Below are 27,137 nucleotides of genomic sequence, written 5' to 3'. Positions count from 1 at the left end.
AGTTAAGAAGCCTCATGACCCAGCAGATCTTTAAAAAGCTCACCCTGTCATAATTTATTCCAAGCAAGAGGTGGAATGGAGTGCAGCTTGCTACCTCAACAGGAAGGTCAAATTGGAAATGGAGGTGGCTGGATGACAAGGACGCAAGACTAAAATACCCTTTTATTAGACATTCTCCACATTTTAATAATGCATGTCAGAATTCAAACTCTCACCAATCATCATTGCCCCTCAATGCCTTCTCATATTCCCCATTCCTGTGCCACCACCACCCTCATAATCTCTATGCCCTCTTCTGCTTCCACCATATTTCCCATGACAACTCCATGATCCCACACTCATTCTTCATGCCACCTGCATGATGCCCATTGCATAATATATTCTTGAAATGCACTCCCCTACCCACAATGGGCAGAACTCAGGAACCACTTGAGAATGAAAATATTTTAGAAACCAAAGAACACTCTGCCACACATAATACTGAAAAAGTCTGTCATTCATGAAATACATTCAAAACTTGTAAATTTTCTCAAGAGAACAACTTATTGTAAAACAAACCAGAATCTATATTACTAGTCACAAAGACAGCTGATGCTTTAATAACCTCTTAAAACTGTCAATTAGTATGAAGTTCTGAAGGCCTTCAAGCTCATCTAAAATAATAATAATAATAATAATGAACAATGAAGTTCATTCAAATTTTAAAAGTCAGGTAGCCATTTTTTCCTATGTTACATCAGATCCTCAGTCAATCAAAGCTGTTAAGGAGCAGCATTGTTTTCCTCCAAATGATGGATGGAGTCTTTAATTATTTTTTAAAAGGGCTCTAGGTACTTAGCTAACTTTAAATTATTACACTAGAGATCCCAATCAGTGCAGTTAAAACACATCTAAATTACAACATAGCCTCTATCTACTGAAACTGAAAGAATAAATGTTTATTTTTTTTCAAAACAAGTTCATGAAACAGGAGGAGCTTGACTTCAATAAAACAGTGTGATGCAGTAGGAGCTAAATTGCTCAGGCCAACAACGGAGACAACTAGGGCAGAAATTTAGTGAATGGGAAGATCTTCCACATGCTTATTCCCTTCTCCCCTCAAAAAATGTCAGAAACATTATTCAGGGTGGAAATACCAGAATTATATCTTCTCACCATTTTTACAGGGCTGTTAAACAGTCATGATTCTGCAAATGTGCATGCCTTGATCCCTCTACTGGACTACAAGTTAGACGTTACTGATTAAAAGGATGTTCCTCCCTCAAGTGACTCACTGCCATTGACAGACACTAAACAAAGCTGCAATAGAACATTATTTCAGTGAACCACCACACACTGCAGCACAGAGGAACCACGAAGAGCAGAAGAAAATCAACTATATAGTAAATTCAAAAAGAACAGGTACCCAATGAACACAGTCTGCCGATTTCTCAGCAACAAGCCTAAACAAGCAGACAAAACTCATCCAGAAATCCTAGCCACTCTCCCCTACAAAGACATCTCTGAAATGACTGCCAGACTACTCAATCCTTTTGGCATCATGGTAGCCCACAACCCTACTAACACACCTAAAACAGCAGGTAATGAATTTGAAAGACCCTATACAGACAATAAACAAAACTAATGTCATTTACAAAATACCTTGCAAAAACTATAACAAACACTACATTGGACAAACAGGCAGAAAACGAGCCACCAGGAAACATCATCATCAACTAGCCACAAAAAGTCATGATCCATTCTCACTAGTATCTTCACACACAGACGAGGAAGGGCAACACTTCGACCACATGTACGTGAATTCCTAGAAGCATAGCATTGCAACTGGAACTCTATCAACAAACACATCAACTTGGATGCCATTTATCATGCTCTGAGAAAAAGAACAGGATATGACATCACCACAGGAAATGACATCATCAACCCAAGGAAACCTAAACACATAAATAGAAAGCGAGTCACTAACAACAATGCTTCATCGGAGGCTCACAGATGATATTACCTAGTATGGTGACAAAACATCTGAAGCAAACTTACATCCACTACACTAATTCAAAATTCACATCATTCTGACCCATTATCAGCTTTATATAAAAACGTGAAAGGTAAACAGTGGTCAGTATACCAATATGCACCTGGAGAGAAAGGTGACACTGAAGCTGCTAAATTAAAAATGGAGAATAATATAAACATTTAGCTTAGACGGCATCAGAACAAAAAGATCTAAAATTAACATTTCAAGTTGTTGCTCTTTCATTAGGATCAGGGATTATTAGACACATACAACTTCTAAAAGAGGAACAGAGCTATGGGGAACAAGGTACCAAAATCTGTAATTAGAGTGCAGTAGATGTGTAAATAATGAAATTCAAGTAACTTTAACAGCACTAAAAATATGCATTGACAAAGCAGCTTTGTCATTTACAATTGGTTGAAGGTTAATGAAGACATTTGGCATTAACAATGTCACAGTAGGTCAGAGATTCAGAGATATACAGCATAGAAACAGACTCTTTGGTCTAACTCATCCATGCTGACCAGATACTGGAGACATTTTATGCTTCCCTGTCAGCATGTTTGCAGCTAGAATCTGATATAATTCGCCAGTTGACTTTCTCACAATGTTACCAGCCTCCCATCCACCCCTCCCCACCTCCACCTGTCCACGATTTTATGGAAAATAAGTGAGACCCATGCAGGATGTAAGTAGTTGTTTGATCGTGCAGATATTGACACTATTGCTGGAAAGCAAAACATGCAAGATAAAAGGATGGTTTTCCCCTTCAACTGGTATTCTTGCAAATTGCCTTGATGAGTGCAAGATTAAAGCTTCAACAAAATGTCACCTTTTTCAGCGATAGCCCGGGGGGGCAATTATTGTTCACTTAATGACCATTTCTTGCCTGGCTACAATTCTCTGGCAGCAGAGGGAGTTCAAGGAGAGTGGGTTGCAGGGATAGTGAAGAGGGATGTCTGGCTGATTATATTGCCCAGGATGGAAAATAGGGTCGCCTGTATAACTGTCACCCTTTACAGATCAGATGCTTCCACTCCCTCCCCAGTGACACATGCCCAATTGGCTTTTTCATCACAAGGCACATCCACCCTATCTTTCACACACATCCACACTACTTCCACTCTCGTCTCTGCTGTTAGACCCTGCTCTGTGGGTTCTGGGTATAGACGAAAGTGAGGGTGGACATCATGCCTCGAGCCAATTGACTGCAAAGCAGTTGGTATTGATGGAGAAAGCCAGCCATCCAGTAACCCCTTCACAAATGGTGTTACTTCTCAAGTAATATATTTCAGCCTTGCACATGAAGAAGTTAGTGTTTTTGCTAAACGTTTAAAACTGTAGAACTTGAACTTGTAAAACATTAGCCAAAGAAATCACAGCACATACAGAAAACAACTTTCAAATAACAGTCGAACTTTTAATGGTCAAGTGCAGCACAAATTCCAAAGTTTATCTTTACACAGTTGCCTTGTGTAACCTAGACTGCTCTTAACAATGTTCCTCAGCAGTGACAGCAGGGAGCTGGAGAGTAAAATGAGCTCCACACTTACACAGCCTTCAATTCTTGTTTTACTTATTTCGTTTAAAAAGGCTGACAGGACAATCAGTTCTTTATAGCATTTGGAATTTGAAAGCTGATTAATTGAACTGCCAGACTGGTATCTTTCCATCTGACCTTTAGTATTAATATTCAATGTACATTATTGAAGCACAGCACCACCATTTGCCATTTTCCAACCCAAAAGTAAAGGGCCCTGTGAAGCTGTAGCAATACTGTGCATCCTGCTATTTAATTTAAAAGAAACAAGAATATCTAAAAGCCTGGAAAATTGTGATTTATAACTGGGTATTACCAAAATGTTAATGTCGCCATACAAGAGGATTGTCTTGCTGCAGTACACATTTCTCTAAGTAAAACACTTCTATTAAATAAATAGTTAGATTCTAAGAAACATCATGTTTCAAGTCTTTTATTCTATTATAATTTTTAAGCACTAGTTCCACACAACATTACTGATATTACAGAAATTCACTGAAGGAATGAACCTTTGTTTGAAACAATGCCATCACATTGAAATGCTGCCAAAGTTCAATGCATCTTTCCCCTGCCACTGAGCAAAGAAAAAATTTACCAGCAGCAAAATATATTAAAAATCATGAAATAACTTCATCCACAATACACTTTCTCAGAGATCTTTCTAAAATTAAAGGTTTAAGTACCCCAACTGCAGAAATTCAGACTCAGAAATATTTCACATTTTTTATATTTATATATTTGCATCATCTGCAAACTCCAGCTAAAAGAGACAGCATACCTTCATTCAACTCATCAGTTGTTGACTCCATTGTAAAAATGAAATTAAATGAAGAGTAGTCACACACAATTTCAGGCTGGAAACGCTAGATCTTCCTAAGTTGTGCGCACTCAAAACAGCCAGAAAAGCACATGAAAACTAAAATCAGGAACTTCCTGCCCCTTTTTGACCGCCTTCTTCAAGGAAGTGTTCAAAAAACAATGATTTCTCAGTTAGTTATGCCAACTTTTACTTCATAATTCTTAAATGATCCTCCCTCTCTAACTCACTAGGGTGGAGTCAAATCAACGTGTTTGCACTCATCTCTTCAAACATGTGAGAGGCCAGCCAGAGAACACAGCAAGTTGTGTCTTACTTTAGTAGTTTCATTACTGCAGAAAAGGCACTTAACAATTTGCAAGGAAATAGATCACATTCTTTTATAGCTAACTTACACCACACCTAATATCACCCAGCCAAAACCACTTGGAAACACAACAGCATTCCTCCCCACAATCTGTAGGAACTCAAATACTAAATTCCAATCAATTTTGTTCACTAATGATAGCCATTCTGTCAATCACTGAAAAAGGTTTATTTCTTCCCATTTTCTAACTATGCAGTGATTTTAATCTACCAAGCAGCATGATTGGATTTGATACCCTTGTTGTACACGGTCTGGTTTTACTTACTGTTGAGAGTGGTCTGTTCAATTTCCTGCCAAGCAGGTTCTGTTAAAATTATGCCACATGATTCAAGAGCTCACACCAAATTAAACAAGCATTATAATGCTGGTGTGCAATAACATATTTTGATTGAAAATGTGCTGTATATTAATAGTAGTGAACATGTTAGAATATTCAGTTTATTAACAAAGGTATTATCCCAGTTCATTCATTATTCAAAGCACATACCGACCTATTAGGTTAGATTCCCTACAGTGTGGAAACAGGTCCTTCGGCCCAACAAGTTCACACCGACCCTCAGAAGAGCAACCCATCCAGACCCATTCCCCTACATTTACCCCTGACTAATGCACCTAACACTATGGGCAATTTAGCATGGCCAATTCACCTAACCTGCACATCTTTGGATATGGAAGGAAACTGGAGCACCCAGAGGAAACCCACGCAGACATGGGGAGAATGTGCAAACTCCACACAGACTGCCTGAGGCGGGAATTGAACTCGGGTCCCTGGCGCTGTGAGGCAGCAGTGCTAACCACTGAGCTACCATGCCGCCCATTTTAAATCTGGCCCCATCCTCTCTGAGGAAATCGCTGGTGGAACCACATTGCCTGGCAGTTTTTAAGATTAGATTCCTTAGTGTGGAAACAGGCCCTTCAGCTCAACAAGTCCACACCGACCCTCCGAAGAGGAACTCACCCAGACCCATTTTCCTCTGACTGATGCACCTAATACTATGGGCAACTTAGAATGGCCAATTCACCTGACCTGCACATTTATTTCTTTGCATTGTGAAAAACAGATAAAGGTTTAACATTGTACATTTACTCATACACCAGTCTTATAGTCTGGTCTGGAATTTGTTAGAATGGTGCATTGAGCTTCAAACTCTCTTAAGTTAGACCATTTCATACCTCAATCCTCTAATGACAAATTTAAACCAAAGTTTCTTGGCAGGATCATTACAATATACAAGAGCAAGATTTTGGGGATTTAGAAGCTGTCAATTCCAATTTGACCATTGTCACATTAGTCATCCATTTTTATTTTGGTTTGTAAAATGCTTATTTGGCCGAGGAATTCTGTTTTGAGAATGGACCACAAATTGATTAATCAGGCTATTTGTTTTGTTTTCTGATGCTATTCCTGGGTGTAATATAAGCAGAAAGCATGGCTGAATGCAGCTGAGATAATTGAAGGCATCTAAATTGTAAATGTTTTCACTTGTTGATTCATTTTAAGGTATATACCAGATATTGTAGGGAAAATAATGTCAAATATTCAATGTTTGATCTGTAAGAAGCAGTGTAACTACATTTTTCATCTGAGGGTATGCCCACATTTATTTTCAAAGCAAATCCATTTGTGTCTTTAAAAGCTGTCTAACTCTTCAAACAAAGCAATTTTAGATTTTTTACCACAACAAAACAACTTATGATGCAGTAGCACATGGAAGAGAAATTTTTGAATACAAATTCTGAAAGAAACATCTATTTGAATGAGAAATTCACATTAAAAGTAGTGATCGAAATGGTTACGTAAATCAGTACAACCATTAAATTCCATTCAGCAGGACCCATTCTAGACAGATACTGAAAATCAAAACACACGTCTGCTGAAGAGAAACTTATTCTGGTGCAATAACTCTCTCCAGCTCACCATCGCCATTCTATGTGAGCCCAACTAGCTGCAGTAAACAAAGTAATGATGAGCAGCAAACTGCCCATTTTGATGGATTTTATAAAGGAGAACAGAATTAAGAAAAAGTGGCTTCTCGCTGTTTCTGTAAGGCTCTGAGAATAGGTACCCAGAAGTTTCCACTCTGAAGCACACATGCATAATTTCCTGAAATTAAATACAGTATAGTAAATCCTCTATAAGATCAAAACCACAAATTGTAAATTTGTCTATCTATGCCAACATCTGGGGCAAAAATCATGTATCAATGATAATTAACCTATTTTTAAACAAGCTCCCCATTTGTGGAGTTCATCATTCAGAGGCATTGTCAGGAACAGAACCCTCACAGATATGGAGGAATGACTTGTATGTATGTCTAGTGCTCTGGATGTGCCATTAGGATGGCAGTTTTCCAGCAACTTCTTCATTGACTCCTAGCAGACAGGGACACAAACTCAGAAAGTAACACAAAGTTCAGCTCAGTACATTGTGGATGTGCACAGAACATTCACACACAAAGGGGTCTTGTTAGGACAAAACACTGGGTGCTATGTTTACTAAAATGCTTTCTGTCATGAATTCCAGGTATCAATAAGACAAACGTTCCTAATGGTCAGACTGTATGTTCAGAACATCTTGCATGAAGCGTTTGTCATCTACAACATTACAAAGTGGATTGTCATCTGCTTGATGCACAGTGATCTGAGTCACACTGATGCAGCCTGCTACTGCCTGGAAGAGGCCTGTTGTACTGAAATTACGTATTGGGATGACTTTCACAGGTAATAGGAAGGTGTTCCTCACCCTGGTTCAAGGTTATCATGAAAGAGGGAGAATATCTCCATCATTAACTGCTTTGTAAATGAAGAATGAAGAATATATTGGTCTTGTGGGGGAGAACAAAGAATGTTTATAAAAACAATACCTGGACTTCCAAGGTTAGGTTTCGAAGAGCAATTATATACTTTAGGCCTGTTTTCTCTAGAATTTTGAAGATTAAGGGGTGATACAATAGAAGTGTGAGAGATATTAACAGGAAAACACAGGCTGATAAAGACAAACTCTTTGCACTGGTTGGGGATTTTCAAAATAGGGGGCATAGTCTGATAATTAGGGCCAGCCCATTCAGGAGATAAATGTGAAGAAGCATTTATATACACTTATGGTGGTAGATGTTTGGAACTCTCTTCAACAAATGGCTATGGATGCTGGATCAGTTGTTAATTTTAACTCTGAGAGAGATACATTTCATTAAACAAAGGTATTGAGGGATATGGCAAGTATACGGAGTTACGCCACATATCAGCCTTGATTTCATTAAATGGTGGAACAGGCCTGAGGGACTGAATTGCCTATCATGTTCCTACATTCCTATCTTCTCAACTCCTGCTTTAGGCTCATTGCAGCATATTCCAGTCCCAGAAGATCCTTTGTTGGTGAAGCCTTTTAAGGAGAGCTCGCTTTCCACTTCGTCCAAGCAGAGGACATGCCTGCTGCCTGCATTTTGGTCAGTCTTGCCCAGATGACAGCACAAGTGTCACAGCAACTACTACAATATATCTGTGTAAGATGTTACTTTCTGCCTGCCTGTGGACAGCAAAAACGTCCAGCAACTTTCTACAATACAGCATCAAACTTTTGTTGAGCGGATTTTAAATCCACAGTCTTTGATATTATGATTATACTCTTTCAACAGTTTGAGGCACACTTGGCATGTACCTTCGTGTACTACTCTACTCAGTTAAACTGCATGGGAAGGGGTCAACATTGCTTTGAAAGACAACATCAGATAGACTTTCGAAGAGCTACTTGTGAATCAGCATTGGTCCCATGTTATTTAAGTGCAGATGGGTATCTTTTGCACGGGAAGTTAAGTTTCAAAATGTATTTAAACTGGTTGAGAGAGGATAGGATGGACAGAATGCTAGAAAGATTTTTGGGAGATATTTACAATACTTGGTATCAAGGTTAATGCTACATGTAGTTTCTTTTAGGCTTGTGCTGACAACATAACTGCTGCTAATGAAACTTTATCTGGTAAGGGGGAACTTGATAAGTTACATTGAGGAAGACCAGATGAGATATGAATCTCCTGAATTATTGCTATACCTAATGTGAAAAGTATTGAAAATAAAATGCTGTATTGCAGAAGTAAATGCTTCAGTATAGGAATTAGACACAAGAATAGATGATACCTGGTGAGATCTTGTCTTGATCAATCTGAATTTGGTAGCAAAGGATAAAACCTTACAGATGTACCTTGTTTTATGCTCAATATTGACATATATTAGTTAGCAGAGTCAAAGGGCTGAATTTAGTAGGATTATTGGCCCAAAATTAGTCTTTGGCATCCGTTACAAGCTGACAGTTTGTTTAAAAAGTAAAAATGTAGGACATTTAAATCTGTGCTGCTGAACTGGAAAATATGGCTTAAAATGAGAATTTATAGTAAAATGAAACCTAATAATTATTTAAGAAACATGTTGATAAATTACTTCAGAGCACCACCCCACCTTCTCGCCTAAACATGAGAAAAAGGAATTGGCAGTCAAGAGAGTAGGACAATTATGAAGAACTGTTAAGAATTACTTAAGTAAGCATTGGGAAAACAGTTAAGGTATTGGAAAAGTATACAAATAGTCAATTAAAGCGATGGGAAAGTTTCCTCCCCATTGTTTTAGGAGTCAGAAAACAATTTAGAAGATTATATTTGGCCGAATCGAATTGACTGGTTGAGGTAAGTTAGATATGTGCTATAGACATGAAAGCTGATCTGAATATGTATTCTGAAATATTTTCAAATTGAAGCTGTGCTAGGTTGTTCTGGATGGATGTGCAGTTCGGATTATTTCAATCAAATTAAGTAAAGAAATTGTCTTCACAAGCTGCTACCTAAAATTCACAACACTGTTGCATCTTCTCTTTAGGATTATAGAAGGTCATAAGGAAGTCACTGACACATTTGAAAAAAGTAATTAATATCAGGATTGGCTCCAGTGTTTGAAACATTGCTCATATCAGCCTGCTGTTTAATAAGGGTAACAATAAGGGTTACAGGCCCATGAATATGACATCCTTGTTACGCAACAGTTGGACATTTGCATGATATGGTACATAACTTATATTTATTTAGTGGTAATTTGAGATCGCCAATCTAACTGCAGGAAATGGAGATCCTGCTCAGTTAATTATGAATTATTTGAGGAATTCAGATGCTGATTGTCTTTTCAAAGTTACAGATCTAGATTTCCAAAATCCCTTTGATGAAGTACAATTTAGAAGGCATTGGAAAAGGTGAATCATAAAGGGAAGTGGGAAACTCTTGAAAGCTATTGAGTATAAATTTAGGAATAACAAGATTGAATCTAAATAGGATTTCACTACGTGCCACAGAGCTCTGGTTGCAAATTGAGACCCATGATGTTATTATTGTCAGCACTATGGTAAGTGTGAAATAGAAAATAGTCTGCAGAAAGCTTCTTGTTCTTTCTGGCATGGGCCATGAGGTCCCATGCTAGGAAGGGCACCTGTATGATCACAGCAGGCATGATAGGAGGTTTCAGGAAGTGCTGCATTATGATGTTAGTCAATCACATATTCAGGCTCATTTTGGACAAGTTCTGTAAATCTTGGCTGGAGATTAGGGGAGGATTTTGTGAACAATATGTTGTTTTCAATGACTTAACAGGATGTATGCACCACTTCCACACTTTTACTTTACCCCATTTCCCACACAATTACAACTTAAACTTGAAGTACTGGTGCCAAACGTGGGACATATATGCTGGAGAAGCTTTAAAGTAGTGAAACCTGATATCGGCCGATAATGCAGCAGCTTTGGGCAAATTATAAAAGAGCCTATTTAATAAACTGAGAAGCTTTCATTACGGCCACAACTTTTCTGCCCAGCTCCATTGTCATTAACATCAAACTGGAGATGACAAAGGTGGTGAGAATAATTTTTAACATTAATTTTCAACTGTAAATATTTCATATTACATTTGTTTCACTTTATTCATGTGTGCATCATTTTTATTTGATGAGGCTAGTTTATTCAGAGAACAAAATGCACTGGATTCAGCAGGAGGAAGAGGAGGAGACAGGGATAAAAGACATAGTGCTAAAAGCACTTAATCTGACTCCACTTCTCCTCAGAGAATCATCTCCCCATCAGCATGGCTCCACTACTCCCCACCTTATTTTACATCTGAACAATTCATCACTATATTCTTTTACCTATGATAGAGTCTTACTGCTGTCCAACCCATCTAAACTGATCAGGTTTTCCAAACTAAACTAATCCCTTTTGCTTGATTTTGGCTCATATCCCTCTAATGCTTTCTTATTCATCTTCTAGCAAAAGTCATCAACATGAGTATTTCCATACATTTTTAACCAACAACACAACAACTGGAACTGCAGAGAGGGAAGATCTAACTACAAAGTGCCAAACACATTGAAGGAAATAGAAACTGCAGCTGACAAGTGACACGGCAGCGGGCATTGCCTTTAATATTGACAGTCAGGAGGAGGATCAGCCTTGCAAGATCAGCAGCACATGGCCTGCCAAAATTAACATTTGAATTTTTTTTTAGTTTCCTGACCTGCAGTCGGATTGAAAAGACTCGTCTCTTTGAAAATCGACAGCAGGCAGTATGTCGACAGTGCTCAACAAACTTCAACTTGCAAATCTCAAAATACACGATCCAAAATTAATGTGATTTTGCTATTTGCTATTACCAAATATTCCTGATGGAGCTAAGAATTACACTAGATACGATTATCAGTCAGGTTTGCAGAGTGCAAGCTGGAAACTACAATATTCACACAGAACACTTCTCTTTTAGGCAAAAGAAGAATGGAGACTACCATTTCCCCAAGAAAATGCCTTGAATAATCAGAGTATAGCTGCCTGGTCTCCTCGTGGGGATTGACTTTCAACAATACTTGTAATATCTCAAGACTGACTATAGTCCAAAAAAAAGTCATCATGCTGTATAAATTAATGCTCTGTTTTTAAGTTTGGTCATGCATGTTAGTCCTGAAGAATGGAAGACAAACAGCTTTGACTTTATAAAAAAAGAAAAAAACACTTAAATGCTGGATTCAGGAGTTAATAATGCAGATATGCTCCATGATAATCTGGAATCTCAAACCAGGATGAGGAGTGCCTTCCTATTGGCCATAAAAGCCATCACATAATGGCATGGTGGCTCCGTGGTTATCACTGCTGCCTCACGGCGCCAGGGACCCGGGTTCCATTCCGGCCTCGGGTGACTGTCAATGTGGAGTTTGCACATTCTCCCAGTATCTGCGTGGGTTTCTTCTGGGTGCTCCGGTTTCCTCCCACAATCCAAGATGTGCAGGTTAGGTGAATTGGCGATGCTAAATTGCCCATCGTGTTAGGTGCATTAGTCAGGGATAAATGTAAGGTCAGGGAATGGGTCTGAGTGGGTTACTCTTCGGAGGTTCAGTGTGGACTTGTTGGGCTGAAGGGCCTGTTTCCATACTGTAGCTAATCTAATCTAATCGTAACTTCAATACTGTGGGCTTCTTCCAGGCAATAGTAGGCTGCATCAGTGTGTCTCAGATCTCTGTGTAAACAAGCATTATGCAGATGACAAAGGCAATGTATAAAGAGGAGAGGGCATTTATTCCCCTCTCTTATGTTAACATAATGAAAGGCCGTTAGCTTCATAAGGAAAGTGAACCTCCCAGTGGGTAGGATGCCATCAACCTCATGCATGTGATTCTGTAGTTCCATATCAACAGGGTGCATTACCACAACCACAAGGGCTACCACTCTCCCAAAGTACAGTTAGTGTGAGATAAGACTAAGAAGTTCATCTCATAAAACATTGCTATCCTTGTAGCAACCGTGAAGTTTTTATTTTGTAACAGTCCTCTATATCTTTGGGTTTGCGAGACATGTTGCATAATGGCTGCTCAGAATTAATGGCCACCTCACTAACAATGGATCATGAACCCCTGCTATCAATCCATAATGCACTGTTGGAGGGCCTTCAAGGAAAACCATGGGGCCAACCACAACATGGAGCAAGCCATCAATCTCTTTAAGCAAAGTTATTGTTAATTAAATAACTCAGGGAGGGTGTTCATGTTTGTGATGGTGTACATTATGTTGTCCACAACCTTGTAGTTCCAATAGCCCAGCCAGTACTTACTGGGATCCAGATGAGGAGGAAGGGAAGGAGGCTAGATCTAACTAAAACAAAAATTGCTGGAAAATCTCAGCAGGTCTGGCAGCATTGGTGATGAGAAATTAGAATTACCATTTTGGGTATAGTGACCCTTCCTCAGAGACTAGGTCTATTTCGTACAACAAGAAGGAGCAAGACTTTGCTTGAAGTGAAATGGACTTCCCTAACCCAAAATGGATTCCCCAATTCCTTAACAGTACTTCCATTTCAGACTCCCAATCTCTAAATCCCTATGATTATCAAGAATACATCAAGAAGACAAAAAAACCAGACCTATTCACCCTTGTGAAATACCTTGATGTCCTCTTATAGGTGCCTACAACATTTGTGCCAATAATAATCATATTCAATAAGAAATAATCTAACCACCTCCCCTTGACATTCAATGGTGTTACTACCAATGAATCTGCCCCTATCAACATCCTGGGAGTTAACACTGACTAGAAACTGAACTGGACTCACTAAATAAAGATTGTGGTTGCAAGAGCAGGTCAGAGGAGAGGACAGTAACTCACTTCCTGACTCCCCAAAACCATCAACAAGGCATAAGTCAGGAGTGTGATGGAATACCCTCCTGAAGACTGAAGCTTCAACAACACACAAGAAGCTTGACATCATCCAGGACAAAGCAGCCTGTTGATTGGCACAACATTCACAAACATCCACTCTCTCCACCACTGATGCTCAATAACAGCAGTGTGTACTGGATGTAGGTTTGCTCGCTGAGCTGGAAGATACATTTTCAGACATTTCGTCACCATACTAAGTAACATTATCAGTGAGCTTCCGGATGAAGCACTGGTCATATGGCCTGCTTTTTATTTACGTGCTTAGGTTTCCTTGGGCCGTGATGTCATTTCCTGCGGTGATGTCATTTCCTGTTCTTTTTCTCAGGGGCGGTAAATGGGATCCAAGTCAATGTCTTTGGTGATAGAGTTCGGTTGGAATGCCATGCTTCCAGGAATTCTCATGCGTGTCACTGTTTGGCATGTCCCAGGAGTGTGTATTATCTACAAGATGCACTGTAGAAATTCACCAAAGGTCCTTAGAAAGCAACTTCCAAAACCACAACCATTTTAGGAACATCTCCTAAAAATGAACGTGACTCATGTTGCTAATGTTTTATGAATATAGGCATGCAAAATGACCAGGAGCCACACATCCCTGGTGAACCATGGGGCTGTGAAAAAAAAACATAAGCATATATTCATGAAGCTTGCAAATTCTACTCCAACCACTCATCATCCTGACTTGGAAATATATTACTATTCCTTTAATGTTTCTAGATCAAAGTCTTGCAATTTCCTATCTAACAGCATACTAGGTCTATCTATAGCAAATGGACTGCAGCGGTCAAGACACCAGATGACCATCACCTTCTCAAGGGAAACTAGAAATGCTAGCACAGCCACGTCCCATGAATGATAATGAATAATAAGTTTGGTGGCACTTAGCTCCCTTCAGCTGACAGCTTTCCCAAGCCCTCAGAAACCAAATCTGTCATTGTCAAGGTCTATAAGACTATGAAAATCATGGATTGGAGGTATGCAGTCTTATTCACATATTTAAATTCGAGTAGGTGACTTGCTGGCCCTGCAAACCTCCGAAAATGGTATCTTAGGAGGCATTTTATCAGCAAGTGGGTTTCAAATTTTTAAGCATTTCATTTGCCTTCCCCTCTAAAAGGTCCTCAGATAAGGGTAATTGTGGGGTTAGGATTGCTGCTATAGTCTAGTTGCTGAACTGGAGCTGGTCCTGTGAAGAAAGTGACCCTGTCTGCCAGCCCACTATTTCCTTCAGTCAACACAACAGCTTGCCTGGATGCAAGTGGAGAATGAGCTAAAATTGCACCTAATCAAAACCTGTCTATCTATTTATTCAGCCTTATATTGGCAAAATAGATGCAAGAATTTTCCACAGGTGACATTGACATGCATTTGATCTCCTGAAGACTCAGAACTTGTGAAACAAGTTCCTACAATCATTGTTGGGTAACAGTGACAATGCGTAACTGTATGGTTATGGCTTTTTATCAGCCACGGCCAACCAGGTTGTGTAGCTCCTGATCATGCTCGCATGCCTATTTTCATTAAACACTATTTTCAACATGAGTCACATTCATTTTTCGGAGGTTTTTCACAATCTTGGATGTTCCAATGTACTTTATATAAACATTGAAGTGTAGTACTTGTTAGAACATAGAGAAAGATCCCAAATTGAACATTGTAATTCCCAAAAGTGGCAATGAGGCAAATTAAGAAATAACCTGCCTTAGTGATGTATGTTGAGGAATAAATATTGGCTTGGATAGTGATAAAACTCTCATTCACTTCTTCAATGGTATCATGGGATGTTTTATGTCCAGCTTAAAGCAGGAAAGCACCAGTAATGTATTAATTTCTTTAGGTCTGACGTCTTAGCTTCCGTTTTGAAACAGGAAGCTGCACATACGCAAAACTAAATACATATGATGTTGTCTAAAAGTAGATATCTTTAATCAACCTGTACAGATAAATTGTGACAAATGCCTGGGGAAAGTAAAAACTTGAACCCGGACCTTCTTGACCCCAGAAGTAGGGACACTACCATTATGCCACAAAAGCCAGGTTTTAAAAGTAACCATTGTCCCTTATAGTACTGTAAGGTTACCTTCTCATTAGAGAGAGAGATGACTGGTGTTGGTTTAACCATTGGGTCACCATGCCTCAGGCAAGGAGAAAGAACCTTTATTGTACTCTCAGGCAGTGCAGAATTTGAATGTATGCTTTGCTTAGATAATTATCATGGCTGGAAAATGACATCCTTATCAAAAGGGAATTATATATGACATTTTTGTTGCTATGACCTACTTTCAGGCTGCCATGTAGGATGGCAATCTGATCTCCTTGCACAACAGGAGAAACAACTATATTACACAATCTTGTTATTTTAAACATTTCAAAAATGTAAAACTACCTTTAGGAATGTTGCCAAACAGAATGAGCAAAATTAATAATGAACCTGACAGATGTCATATTAATTCAATGTGTTAGAAAATTGCTTAAGAAATATCATTTTACAACTGAAAATCATCTGATGTGTATTTCATTGTTGACATTGTTAAATTATTGACTCAATTATTTCATTTTCAGTTAAACAGATGTTAGCAGGAAAGTTGTCTCAATTATTCGATTTTGGGGAACTTTACTTTGAGAATACTTCCTCCAGACTACCTATTTGTCAGTTATTAAATAGAAGATAAATACTGACAGAAAAACTTTTTTTTAAAACAGGCAAATTAATTATTTTAAATTTTTAAAAAAATCAATTTTGACAAAGCATTTCTATATGGCAGGTTATGAAAGATAAACTGCTGTTTAAAAGTTATTTGGCAAATGATTAGTCTTCTCTGATTTAATTGACTACATGTTCATTAATATCATAAATCTCTAGCTAAGTTGGTATTTTGGCATACAACCGCAGTTTGCAGCTACCAATATATTTACTCACAGTGATGTTTTCTACACACCTGAACCTGACTAGTTAACCTGTCAAGTGCTAAGTCAAAAGTGTCATGAAAAACCAGAATGAATTTTATTTATTGATTAAAAGAGTCAACATCCTTCCCAATGAATATCTGTAAAACCTTTTTCCTGGTGGAGCAGTAAATCTAAAATGCCACACAGAAATGTGATCTGGGAGGGGTTTTGTTTAATATTTTCTAAAATATTTTGTAAGACACAAACTGAACACCAGTTGGATTTTGCCAGTCTACAATTTCAACAATGCTTTACAGCGTGGGAGCAATTCAAAGTTAAATATTACAAATTATCAAGACCTATTAAAAACTGTGATACAAAAACATAACTTCAAGCATTTATTTCAATTGTCTGGTTTTTGGATTCAGTATTCATTTTGGTAACCTGAAAAAACACTATGACAGCTCACTGATACATATTTTCTAATTTGACAGGCCTTCTAATACTGTAAATGTTATGACTTCTTTAAAATAATATAATTCTCTGAATAAGAAATTGGATTCAGATTATCTGCTAGACGACCCAGTGGTTCTTCCATTTACATCTATTAAAGCTATGGTAGAATATACTGCTAAAAGTATAGACTGCCTCCAAATTACTACACACTAGCACACACTATCAAAACAGTACCTTATCTTTTTGCCCAGAAAGGAGGAAGTGTTGGGTGTCTTGAACTACATTAAGTGAGACAAGTTCTCAAACTTGATAGGATCTATCCAAAGATACTATGGGGGGCAAGGGAAGAAATAGCTGGGGAGTTAACAGATATCTTTGCATCCTCTTTAGCCTCAGGCAAGTTTCCAGAGGACTGCAGCATTGCCAGTGTTGTTCCTATGTTTAAGAAGGGAAACAGAGATAATCCAGGTAATTACTTGCCAGTGACCCTGACTTGGTGGGCAAGCTGTTGGAGAAGCTAATGAGACACAGGATTTATTCACATTTGGAAGTGAATGGACTGGTTATCAATAGGCAGCATGGGTTTGTGAGTGAAATTTTATTTTTCACAACTTGATTGAGTTTTTGAGAAAGTGATGAGAATGATTGATGAGGAAAGGGCAGTGATGTTTTCTACATGGACTTAAGTTAGACAGTTGATAAGGTACCTCATCACATGCTGGTACAGATAGTACAGTCTCATAAGATCCAGGGTGAGCTGGCTAGATGGATACAAAATGGCTTGGTCATAGAAGACAGAGAATAGCAATGGAAGGGTGCTTTTCGGAATGGAAATCATTAACTGATGGTGTTTCGCAAGAATCAGAGCTGAGGCCTTTGATCTTTATAACATAAATGATCTGGAAGAAAATGTTGGTAGTCTGATTAGTAAGTTTGCCAACAACACCAAAATTAGCAGAGTTGCAGTTAGTGAGAAGGATTGTCAAAAAATACAGTGAGATACAGGTAGATTGCAGATTTGGGCAGAGAAATGGCAGATGGATTTTAATGCGGATAAATGTGAGGTGATGCACTTTGGAAGATTAAATACAGGTGCAAATTATGCCTGAGAGGCATTGACATACAGAGGGATCTGGGCGTACAGAAAATCCTGACCGTGCAAGCGGCAACATTGCTGGATGAGGTGGTCAAGAAGGCATACAGCACCCTTGCCTTCATTGGCCAAGGCACCAAATATAAAAGTCAACAAGTTATGTTACAACTCTATAAAACTTTAGTTAGGTCACATTTAGAATATTGCATGCAGTTCTGGTTGCAACCTGACCGAAAAGAATGTGGATGCTTTGGGGAAGGTGATTGAGAGTATGGTGCTGGAAAAGCACAGCAGGTCAGGCAGCATCCGAGGAGCAGAAGAATCAATGTTTCAGGCATAAGCCCTTCATCAGGAATCGAGAATGCTTTGGAGAAGGTGCAAAGATGGTTCACCAGGATGTTTCCTGGTCTGGAGGGTTTTATTATGAGGAGAGGTTGGGCAAACTTGGATTCTTTTCCCTGGAAAGGTGGAGGCTGAGGAGTGCCAGTTGAAAGTTTACAAAATGATGAGGCATAGTCAGAAGCTTTTTCCCAGGGTGGAAAGTTCAACTATAAGAGGGTACAAGTTCAAGGTCAGAAGGGGAAAGTTTGGAGAAGAAGTGTGGGGAAATTGTTTTTACACAAAGGGTGGTGGGTGCCTGGAATGCACTGCCAGTGGTGGTAGTGGTAGCCAAAACGTTGCTGATGTTTAAGGTGTATCTTGATAATCACATGAATGGAAGGCAGAGAAACAGAAATAGCACATGGGCAATAAGTAGGGGGTCTAAATGAGGAATAGAATCAGTGCAGGCTTAATGGGCCAAAGGGCCTGTTCCTGTGATGTATTGAATTGCATTGTATAATTGTATTATATTCTACAAAGTGTTTATTGCCCTACTTAAACCACCAGTAATGGCATGAAACAACTAAGCTTCTTGCTAGATAATTTGCTAGAGGGCAGTTGGAAGATCCACTCAAAGAGTAATTTTGGTATATGGAGTTCTATACAAAGCAGTCAGACTAAGGACAACATGTTTCTTTCTCGAAAGTCCACTAATGAACCAGTCAGTTTTTAGAACAACCTGATAGCTTTATGGTCACTCTTATTGGTACTGATTTTATATTTCCCAGATTAGATTTCCAAAGTACTTAATTTGAACTCTCGAAAGGCATAGTAGGATTTGAACACAGTGACACAAAAACAGCAATAGGCCAATCAGCCCCTGAGTTCTGCACCTTGTTTGTTTGGTGGCTATTGCTGGTATTGCAGGAGGCCAGACAGGTTGAGGAATTATCAACAATCCCAAACCAAGGTCAATCAGGAAGGTGATTACAACCATGTTAGCAAGACCAGCTATATGGATGGGGCACAGACCAGAAAGGACATGAGGCAGTGGAGGAGTTACTGTGGGAGGTTGGTCCAGTTGGCACAGGAGAGAGACTAGCCTCACCTCCCAACCACCCCCAACATGTGCAATATCTTTTTCACTGTCTGGCAACCGACAAGATAAACCTGTTTGACTACATAAGACCCTAAGATCATAAGACACAGGAGTGGAAGTAAGGCCATTCGGCCCATCGAGTCCACTCCGCCATTCAATCATGGCTGATGGACATTTTAACTCCACTTACCCACATTCTCCCCGTAGCCCTTAATTCCTTGTGACACCAAGAATTTATCAATCTAAAATCACATGTTGTGCAGAGATCTCTCTTGTCATCCTTTGATTTGTAAGCAAAGGTGGGATTTGGCTCTTCATTGCCGACTTAAAGGCATCAATTGGACCATGGGCTGGTAGATCAGCAATACCTCCTGTGCCACCTATAAAACTACAGTGTAGGCAGACTGACAGACCAGCGTACATGCACACCATTAACTGCATGATATTCTCTGAGTTACAGGTCCATCAGCTGTTACCCTGTCTGAAAGTAACTTGTAAATTTCTGGAGATCATAGATGATTTCGATCATAGTTCTCACTGCCTGCCATGGCTTCACATCTCCTAATACTTATGGCTAACACCAATCTCATAACAATCCGAGATTTATAATTACTTATTGAACACAAATCTGTTCTTTAGTTTAAGGGTAAGAGTTCCACATATCTTCCACATTTTTCATGGAGAAGTGTTTATTATTTTCTGTCTTCAAATCAGTGTTTACTTTTCAAGTTTACAATCCCTTTTCCTGCAATTCTGAATCAGTGGAAAAATGTTTTCTCTATCCACCTATCAATTCCTTCTTAATTCCTAATCTCTCACTGCTTCAGGATTAATATTTCACACTTGTATTCCAATGATATCACCAATGCCACAGTAATTTTCCATCTTTCCTGATTTGTGAGGTAAAAACTAATGGTAATAACATCTATACCAACAGAAAGATGTCATGGATATGATAAAGTTGTACCTTCTTTGTAAGCAAATGAAGTTTAGATTTCTGCAAGAGGATGGTGATTAAAATAAAATCTGAAAAGAACCTTTGGAATTAAAGCAACTACAGAATGGAAAGTTTGATGAATCCTGGAAAGTGTTTGCATCCAGCTGGTGTGCTATTAAAAGGGAAGCATGTAGTTATTCCTGGAGCTGTTTTTGTTCTTAACCTTTCCTCTCACCAATTAATTCAACATGTAAGTAACTAATGAAATTATATTGCTTTCGTGAATTTCAAACCTAACATTCAAGAAACAGGAGCAAAGCTTGATCACATTCAGGATATCATGTCAGGACTTTCTAATCTTGAATATCCTTGTAAGTTAAGATTGTGACTAGTTTTGAATGCAGGCAATAAACTCAAACTCCACAGCTCTCTGAGGTCAACAAAAAATTCCAACTCCAAGGGTTCACCATCCTCTGGGAAGCACTTGTCTGCTGGGGTCAGGAAACAGACAACAGCATCATTTTGGGGAGTGCGGAGAGGAGGTGGTGGACAATTGCAGCTTACTATTTTCCAAAGGAGGGCTGAAAATTGGCCATCTAGCCCTCCAGCCAATCAGAGGCTGCTTGTATGGTAATAGAAGCAGGATTGACTGTATTGTCTGCACTTTTGTATGTAACGGTATTGTCTAATGTATAAATGTCATTGTCACTGTCTTGTCACACGTGGAACTGGGATTTGAGGTTTGTCCTCCTCTCCCTGTAAAATGGTCGAACGGTAGGGTTCGGGGCCTAGCTTTGCTGCTCCCCTCCCTTGTAAAACTGCTGTCTTTTGTGTACAGCTGTCAATGTTTTTTGTAAAAAAAAAAATATAAACAGGAGATTCAGGAGGTCTCCTCATTCTAGGGAAAAAAAATATAAAGAAGCAGGATTGAAGTAGTAGGGCCCTTTCTAAATACATTACAGCAATGCTACTGTGAGTGCTATTTGCAGGAGGACATGCAAGCACCAGGAATTGAGGAAGATAGGCAGAGGCCCAATCCCTAATTTATCTGAAGCCAATATTGAGGTCCTTCCATGACTCCTGTTGGAGAGGAGGGATGGAAAGTTGTGGGAATCTAGAACTCACTGCCTGTAAGTGTGATGGAGACAGAAATCTTCAGAACATTTAGGAAGTACTTTGATGTGCACTTGCATTGCCAAAATATTTACGGTTACGGGGCAAGTGCTGGAAAATAGGATTCAAATAGTTAGGTGGGTTTTTTTTTTCTGACCAGCACAGACTCAATGGGCCTTTTTCAGTGCTATAGAACTGTGACTATGACTATGATGCTGAAACACATTGCCGGGGAGATTGTACAAGCAGATACAATAGCAATGTTTAACAGGCATTTAGATAAACACATGAATAAGCAGGGAATAGAGGAATATGGACCATGTGCAGACAGATGCAATTGTTTAGATTGTGCAGACATATGGGCCGAAGGGCCTGTTCCTGTTCTGTATTGTTCTGTGCTTTATGTTTCTAAGCTGCTACGGCTGCACTGGCTGAGACCATCCACAGCAAAACTGAGCTCCATAGAAACGGAGTCCAGTGCGAGAAAGGGTTCACTGATTGTCTTCACTCTGGGAAGGTTAGTACAATGGCAGGCCTTCGCGACAGGCCTCTGAGTATTCAACCTCCAGCAGAGTCTCCAGCTGAGGAAACAGATGGTGCCCACTGCTCCTGACCTTATCAGGAATGCATGCCCAGGGCACTTACTGACCTGTCAGAATAGCCCCTGCCCTAGTTATATTGACAACTATTCAACATATCTCTCTGTTCTTTGTCTTTGCTGGAGAAAAGGGCTTACAATGTGAGAGAAGAGACCTGACAACAGGAGGAAAGCTCAATCTCCAGATTATGACTGCCATGAAGGTGAGATTTCGATATCACAAGGATGGCATAGAAGTGCTAGTCAGAAAAGGAGAGATTAACATTCCGAAAGAGGGCAAAAAGTTTTTGCGATCTGTTGAGGAAAAGAATATCATGCATTCCTTCCCTTCTGACACCAAAAGACTCAAGTGCATAATGAAGCTTCAGCACCACAGACACTTCTGCAGTCTAAGTTTGGTTCTCATGATATTTTCCTGTATCTCCCACAGATTCTAACATGGAGAGCAGCCACCATATTAATTATAATGGGGTCAGCAGGTGGGCCACAGAATAGGAGTTCCCTGATTAGGGCTTTTAATCTGCCCAGTCAGGGAGGCCCGGCTGATGGATGTAAACAGGAGCAGCAGACATCCTGTTCACTCTGACAGCTAACTCTGAGGGAGCTAAATCAGTTTTAAGGACTCGCCTCATGTAAATAAAGGGTGACTTGGCGACGAGAGAAAAGCACGCTCCTGAAGAAATTCACTTTCAATAGTCATTTTTGAGTGGGGGTAAGCATTTCTGGCATCCTACCGTTATTTGGGAAGCTTGACTTGTTCAATCTTGCCATCGAAGACTGGGCCCAGTATGTGAAAAGAATACATTATTTTTTCCAAGCAAATGACATTAGAGCAGATAAAAAGCAATGAGTAATTCTTCTGACAGTATGTGGGCTTGCAAGTTTTTCAGTTACTATGAGCCTAACTATCCTGAGGCAGCAGATACTAAAACCTTTCAAGAATTGATGGATTTAATTAGATTAGATTAGATTAGATTAGATTACTTAGTGTGGAAACAGGCCCTTCGGCCCAACAAGTCCACACCGACCCACCGAAGTGCAACCCACCCAGACCCATGTCCCTACATTTACCCCTTCACCTAACACTATGGGCAATTTAGCATGGCCAATTCACCTGACCTGCACATTTTTGGACTGTGGGAGGAAACTGAAGCACCCGAAGGAAACCCACACAGACACGGGGAGAATGTGCAAACTCCACACAGAGAATCGCCTGAGGCGGGAACTGAACCCGGGTCTCTGGCGCTGTGAGGCAGCAGTGCTAACCACTGTGCCACCGTGCCGCCCCTAAATTAAGGAATATTATGACTCCAAGACCCATCTACTTTTGAGATACTCTCAGTTTTATTTGACAATTTGAGAACCAGGGGAATCCTTATTGGGATTTTTGACTAGATTAAAGGTGACTGGCAGGGACATGTGACTTTACTTTAGCCTCATGAGGCCGTTTGATATGTGGGATTAATGACATAACCATGCAAAAGCGCCTCCCAGCTGAAGGCACTACAACTAGCTTTGTCATTGGAAGGTGTGGCAAGTGGAGCATATGAGTTGCAGGGGATTTCGATATGTGGACACCCTCGCCAGCTGGACTGAGCTTGCAGAACACCAGTTATAGGAAGGAGATCATTACGCTGGAGAGGGTTCAGAAGAGATTTACCAGAATGTTGTTGAATATGGAAGGTTTGATTTATGAAGACAGGCTGGGACGTTTTTCACTGGAGCTTAGGAGGTTGAGAGCTGATGGTATAGAATTTTATAAAATCATGAGGGGCATAGATAGGGTTAGTGGTAGCTGTCATTTCCCCAGGATGGGGGATTTCAAGATTAGGGAGCACATTTTTAAGGTGAGAAGAGAATGATGTAAAAAAAGACCATGGGGGCACATTAGTTACAGAGAATGGTTTGCATGTGCAATGAACTTCCTAAGGAAGTGGAGAATGTGGGCACAGTTACAATGTTTAAAAGACATCTGAATAAGTACACAAATAGAAAAGGTTTGGAGAGATATGGGCCAGGGCAGGCAGGTGGGATTAGTTTATTTTGGGATTATGTTCAGCGTGGACTGATTGAACTGAAGGGTCTGTTTCTGTGCTGCATGACTCTATGACCATTTGACTGAAGGCAATTGCGTAGCCTCAGTCAGGACATTTCTTGGACCGAGGGACGCTAGGTCAGACCACAGCAAAACACCAAAACAAAGCGAAGCCTTGGCTAAATGGTTAACATTTTCTTCAGGATTCAGGCCGGCAAGCCATTATAATTGCTGCTGGTATGCAGACTCAAGACAGCAAAAGTTGAAAGTGTGATGCTGGAAAAGCACAGCCAGTCAGGCAGCATCCGAGGAGCAGGAAAATCGACGTTTTGGGCATAAGCCCTTCATCAGGGCTTATGTGCCCTACTAGATTGAGTAAGAGAACTGATAGACTGAGATCCAAGAGAGTGCACACCCTGAAAAGCCCATCAACATCAGTTAAATTGCTTAGCAACATCCAAATCAGAACCAATCAAAATAAACATCTGGTTAAATGGTCACTCGGTTCTAATGGAAGTCAAAACCTATATGCAGCCGTTTCAGTGATTGCAAAAGCAGTCTTTAAGAAACTTTGCTCTGGACTCCAACCCTTACATTTGTGCAAGAACTTGGTAAGACTGAGAACCTATACTGAGGAACCTTTTGCACACTAAGGGTACAACTTTGATTCGGGTCCCGAAGCAGATGGTTCGATTACCACTGATTATAGTAAAATGCTCAGGCCTAAGCTTGATGGGGCGAAACTGGTTGAGAAAGATTCACCTTGATTGGCTCAATATTTTTCAGTTAGAAAATGGCTGGCTGAGTGAAGTCCTAATTAAATACCTTAAAGTTTTTCAGGATGGTCGAGGGACTATCAAAGGAGCCAAGGCTTCCTTGCATGTTGACCAGGAAGCACTTCCACGATTCTGCAAAACTTGCCTAATGCCATTTGCCTTACAGCAAATGCAGAGGCAGAAATCAGAAGGCTGGAAAGTGAAGGATTGTCATGTATGTGGAACAGCCAGCATTGGTCATACCGAATATGAAGCCTGACAGGTCGATTCACCTGTGTGGGGGTTTTAAACAAACAGTAAACCATTTATCGAAGCTGAATAAATATCTAATCTCTCGCAGAAAGGATTTATACACAAAACTGGCAGGTGGGCTGTTATTCATAAAGCTGGACATGAGCCATGCATACTTGCAATTGTGGTTAATTGAGGATTCCCAAAAATATGCTGCAATTAATATCCATAAGGGTTTGAATCTATATATGAGACTCTATTTGGGGTATCCTTCCCCCAGCTCCACTGTCTCTACTGTCATTTTCTTCAGGACCCTAGTATATACATCATCAGACCCTAGGGACTTTGCCTTCAATCGGAGTACTTTTTCCTAGTGATGATGATTGTTCTGAGTTCCTCCCTTTTTATAACCTCTGCATTCCCTGTTATTATTGGGATAGCATTAGTTTCCTCCACCATAAAAACATGTAAAATTCTGATTTAGTGGCTCCACTATGGGGGGAATACATGGCACAGTAACTATATGAAGTATCAAACTCTGGGTTTTAATTGACAGAAATAAAAGACAATTATGTTTTCACTGATATTGTCCTCACTTTGCCTAGGTGCATTACCATTGTTATATGCTAGCCCCTTCTTAGGGAATTCCTTAGGATTAAATAGATTAATGCACATACTTGTCATTACTCAGAATTTACTCAGAATGCACATACTCTACCATTGGTTCAGTACATTGGTACATCAAAAAAGTTAATCAGGGGATCCAAGATGGCGGCAACCCAGCAAGTCTGAGTCTATAGTGCTCTTCCCAGGACTTGGGTAAAGTGGGTCACCCACCCCCACCACACTCACCAAATCATTCATAATAGCTGTTTAATTTAATTAGTTGCTTAGTATTACATTTAAACAGTCTAATATTTAGTAAAAATGACCAAAGGGGAGGGACCCCGCAGCTCTCAGCAAGCAGGAACCCCTCCCCCACCCTCTCCAGCTGCAGCAGAGGCGTCCACAGCTGCCCCGGAGGACTTACCTACAGTGACAAGCCTTGTGGAGATGATCTCCAAGCTGGACGCGAAGATCGATGCTTTTCTCGAGGAGTCCCGAAGTCGATGGGACTCACTCTCGGCCGCGCTGCAGAAGCACGACCGAGACATTAAGGAGATCGAGCGCCGAGTTAGAGGGGCGGAGCTAAAGGCCGCAACCTCCGAAACTACAGCACAATCGGCCGTGGATCAGGTCCGGACTCTCGAACAGCGAGTCCGGACCTTAGAGAATCATATTGACGACCTCGATAATCGAGGTCGTTGAAAAAATATTCATTTGCTGGGCCTTCCCGAACAGGAAGAGGAAGGCTAGCTTACAGCATTCCTTGAACAGTGGCTGCCACAGCTTTTAAATCTGGAAGCTGGATCAGGCCAGGTAAGTGTGGAATGGGCCTGCTGGGTCGCAATACGCGGGCCCGGCTCGAACCAGCGCCCACGCCCGGTCCTGTTCCGGCTGCAGATCTATAGGGAGAGGCAGATACTCCTAGAAGCTTCTAGAAATCTTGGAAAAGACCCCAAAGCTATGACCTATAAAGGACCCAAGATCATGTTATTTCAGGACTTTTCCCCAGCTCTGGTCCGAATGAGGAAGGCATTCGACGAGGCGAAGAAGCGTTTAAGGGACTTAAATATTCAATACTCCTTACGCTACCCAGCGACGCTACGCTTTAACCATGAAGGATCCGTGCTTAACTTCAGATCGCCAGAAAAGGCTAAGGAATTCTTGGACTCTTTTAGATAATGGATGTTGGTTTGCCTTTCCCCCCGCTTTGGTTTATATCCCCTTTTTTTTCTTTTTTCTTACCTTACTGTTTAATACTATCATGAGGGGTGGGGAGAGGGATTTGATTTTCTCCCCCCCCCTTGGGGTTGGTTTTTTTTTTATTATTTTATGTATATATGTGAGTATGTATGGATAGGTGTGTGTGTATATATATATATATATATATATATATGTATGTGTGTGTATTTATGTGTATATATATAAGCCGAGGGGTTTGGTTAATGTTGGTGGGGGGAGGTGGTTACCTTATTCTATTTTACCTCTGTCTTTAGGAGCGGGGTTGTTTTTCCCTTGT

At 40.1% G+C, this 27,137-nt stretch overlaps 1 protein-coding gene across 2 annotated transcripts in view; it reads right to left on the bottom strand.

Annotated features, from left to right (window-relative positions):
* Window positions 1-27,137, bottom strand: part of LOC122560635 (tumor necrosis factor alpha-induced protein 8) — a 58,609-nt gene that overhangs the window by 25,279 nt on the left and 6,193 nt on the right. Inside the window, exon 1 of one of the 2 annotated variants that reach the window (XM_043711489.1) lies at window positions 4,333-4,560. The exons of the other annotated variant lie outside the window; for it this stretch is intronic. Within the exon in view, the coding sequence (XP_043567424.1) occupies window positions 4,333-4,363 (31 nt within the window). The 5' untranslated portion in view covers window positions 4,364-4,560. Of the gene's footprint in view, window positions 1-4,332; window positions 4,561-27,137 lie in introns of those variants that run through there. 2 annotated transcript variants of the gene reach the window in all.

Source organism: Chiloscyllium plagiosum, chromosome 2 (assembly GCF_004010195.1).
Source record: "Chiloscyllium plagiosum isolate BGI_BamShark_2017 chromosome 2, ASM401019v2, whole genome shotgun sequence".
Taxonomy (NCBI): domain Eukaryota; kingdom Metazoa; phylum Chordata; class Chondrichthyes; order Orectolobiformes; family Hemiscylliidae; genus Chiloscyllium; species Chiloscyllium plagiosum.
The sequence above is the reverse complement of the archived record's forward strand: the minus strand, read 5'-3'. Positions and strand labels throughout refer to the sequence as shown.